The sequence below is a fragment of the Adiantum capillus-veneris genome, chromosome 27 (genome assembly GCF_014529385.1).
Source record: "Adiantum capillus-veneris isolate H3 chromosome 27, ASM1452938v2, whole genome shotgun sequence".
NCBI classification, from domain to species: Eukaryota; Viridiplantae; Streptophyta; class Polypodiopsida; order Polypodiales; family Pteridaceae; genus Adiantum; species Adiantum capillus-veneris.
In genome coordinates this window covers 72,517,950-72,521,268 of record NC_140957.1, presented here as the reverse complement: position 1 = coordinate 72,521,268, position 3,319 = coordinate 72,517,950, and the positions used below count along the sequence as shown (strand labels likewise).

Here is a 3,319-nt window from a genome sequence, read left to right as displayed (position 1 = left end):
CAATGAATATAAAGGAAGGTGTTGTTTGTAAGGTATTAGGTGGAAGGAGTGAGCTTCCAACGGTGAGTGCCAACCAGAATCATGGTCGATCCGGAAGCTTCGTTCTACTAATAGTCCAATGGATGAAAGCTTTGAGTTTTGTAGGCCCCGTCTAATTCTTTTCCTCAGTCTCGTGTGAACCAAGTCTGAATGCTGGAGGACTCCTAGAAAGCCTAATTTGAAATTACCAACGTAATTGTGAAATTGTGCAGAGGGTGTGGCTGCCGGCGCGTCCGGTCGGACAACGGAAGATAAACCAAGGCAAGTGCTGTGAGGGAGAGGTTAGTTGAAATGAAGCCTGCGTATGGAGCCAGGCTTCATGGCGAGCTTGTCTCCTTGCTGTCTACTACCACAAGCACACGGAAAAGTAGACGCACAGAAGAGGAGGCCATCCCTCACCTCGACGTACTATGGCACTACGACTGTGTAGTGAGCTCCCATTCCCCTCGCCCTGCCAAATTGCACGCAGACCCTGCTGCTGCTAGCCCCCGTTCCCCCTTCCATGCCTCTGGCCTGCTTAGCCCTCCCTCAAGCGAGCCTTCCTCTTCACACAGCCCTCTTAGCCCTTGCTCCCCTGCCACTGGCAGCATCGATGCTGTGACCCCGTGCTCCCTCAGCTCCCCTGGTGAAATTGGGGTTACATCTGCGGCACCTCACCTCACTTCCGAGCAACAACATGCCATCCTTCAGCGCGTTTTCTCCACATTAGATGCAGACGGTGACGGCTATGTCAGCATTGAAGAGCTCTCTGCCACCTTCAACAAGCTCGGCATCCCCAAATTGCCAGACACTATTCAGGCGGTGGTGGCCAGCTCTCTCGGTAATTCCATCAACAGTGCCCTTATTAACGAGGAAGAATTCTTTCGCCTTTATGTCTCTACATGTCGTTCTCGGGATGTGCTCTGTTCTGAGGTGGCGGCGCAAAGCTCGGCTGATGAAACTGATGGTGAGGAAGACCAAGACCTCAGAGCGGTCTTTCAGTTGTTCGATTTGGATGGCAATGGCTTCATTTCACCTCGAGAGTTGCAGTATGTGCTATGTTCTCTTGGCTTCACACAGGCACGCAAGCTTGATGCCTGCATTGACATGATTGCGCGAGCAGATGAGAATGGGGATGGATATGTGGACATCTCAGAGTTCAAGAAGCTGCTGGGTTTCGCATGCCCAAAGAGGAATTTTAGCTGTTGAGGTTTCCATCTCTGCTGAAGGGTTAGTATAGTCATGCAGGTGCGCATTTGCCTCATAAATTTAGTCTTGAATGCCTGATACTGCAAAATTTTTCTAGTAGTGTCGTCAGTTTATCCCTTTTTACAATGTACAGATTGATTTGTTTATGCCGCAGTTGGCTCACCGGTCCCATAGTAATGGGATTGTTTATGCCTTCCTGGTAGGTCAGCTCTTGATACTAGCATAGCACATATTTAAGTCATGGACTAGCATTTTATCAGCGCATTATGTTGCGGGCCACGAACAATTTTGCAAACAGTGGGACAATTCATAATGTGGCTTTGTTTACAACCTCCACCTCCACTGCCCTTGGCAAGTCTGGCTTGCTTTGGCGTACGACAAATTTTCCTTACAACGCACTTGTTGTAAGCTTTTGTTCTCATTTGTCAAGTATAAGTATGGATGTGGTGTAGGGCGCCTTAGATCTTTGCGGGCTTGTATGTTTGTCGGATGTCCCCTTGGTTATATACCGCAATTTATGTGGAAATTGAGTGATGATGTGATTCTCTTATAAACAGTTGATGAAGAATGTGGGATTCAAACAAATTATGTTTTTTCTGTTGCATGGATTGTCCTACTATTTCCTTCATTTAAACTGTGAGGCGTACACCATTGTGTTTCTCAGCTTGTGTTAGGACTTGAAGAAAAAGCCACTGTACGTTACTGTAGGGTACATCGTAAAAACATACGGTAAATGCACCGCATTGTATCAAACTGTACTTTCTTTTACACGAAGTATGTACTATCTGTAGTACTTGAATTGTTGACTGTAAGGTACATTGTAAAAACGTACAATGACTTCATCATATTTTTTTACCCCACTGCATCTCAATTTTCTTCACACATCACCTGAATACCTTATTTGTTTGAATGAATGCTTAATCGTAGCATTTTATATCACACGAGCAAGGAATCGGAGCTTTACATGGATGACGGTAACCGGACCATCTTTATAAGGGTATTTCCCTGTGCATTGTAAATTTTTTGGCTTTTTAATACATCTATGACCAAGCATATGTTAAAGCAAAAGGAAAAGGATCTTATGGATATGTGTCCTACAGTTATAGCTTGTAAAGGTTTCCCATTTTGATTATCATTCCTGTCTTCAATGTCAAGCCCAAAGCCAAGGAATTATTACACTTGCTCCCCTTCAGAAGCTTATATGTTAACAAAAAGGTACTTTTGTGATTACTTATCACAATCTTGCTTATAGTTAATTTTACTAGTGACAATGACCTACATTGGAAGAAAAAAGCGATGTTTACTAGGGTTTCAAGTCGACACAACCCACTTTTGACTGATGTTAAGAAATTCATGTGAAAATTACCAAAATACCCTTGTAGTTTGTGGAAATTCCCAAATTATCCCTTAAATTTCAAAAATTCCTAATATACCCCTCATATTTGCCCAAGAACTACTAAAATGCCCTTCAATTTCTTCGGAATTCCCCAAATACCCCTCATTACCCTCTCAAGCGTCTCTAATGACATTTTTTTTGCAACTCTTCACGGTTCTCCCTCGATAGAAAATGATAGGGCGAGGATTTCAAATGGTATTGTGGGCACATAAGATGAAATCATTCATCATTTCAGATGACTATTTGTGAGCTCGTTTCTCAATACCTTTGTCTAAAACACTGTAAGATACAACTGGTGTCATATAGATTAGACTATGCAAAATTTGAGGCAAATTCATTTCAAAATGACACAAGTGTATATTGGGAATTTTTCAAATTTGAAGGGTATTTTGGGAATTTCCACAAACTACAAGGGTATTTTGGTAATGTTTCTGAAAATCATTTAACACAAGAAGGTAAGCGAACAATGGATGTTGAGGTTGATAATGCCAGTATGTTAGCACCCATGTGGTCTCTTATTGGGTGCATGAAAGGTAAGCAAGTGAAAATTACTTCTTTTTGTCGGCATTTGTAGTGATCTTGAAGTTTTATAAACCTTTTTTTTTTGGGACAATGTCCATAGGGAAGTTCTTAAACATCCATAGCACCAATATTTGCGATATTGCCAGTTTTTGAGGTCTTTTACTAAAATCCATT

At 42.4% G+C, this 3,319-nt stretch overlaps 1 protein-coding gene across 1 annotated transcript; it reads left to right on the top strand.

The window, feature by feature from the left end:
• The first annotated feature begins 259 nt into the window (after window positions 1-259).
• On the top strand, window positions 260-1,764 carry LOC147422185 (putative calcium-binding protein CML17). Its single transcript, XM_086503555.1, has 2 exons — window positions 260-1,266; window positions 1,431-1,764. Exon 1 carries the CDS (start codon window positions 331-333, stop codon window positions 1,225-1,227), a length of 897 nt encoding a protein of 298 aa, XP_086359681.1. The 5' UTR covers window positions 260-330; the 3' UTR covers window positions 1,228-1,266; window positions 1,431-1,764.
• The last annotated feature ends 1,555 nt before the right edge of the window (window positions 1,765-3,319 follow it).

Excerpts from the sequence above, each read along its gene's own strand:
- LOC147422185 (XM_086503555.1), top strand. The coding sequence starts at position 331 with ATGAAGCCTGCGTATGGAGCCAGGCTTCATGGCGAGCTTGTCTCCTTG.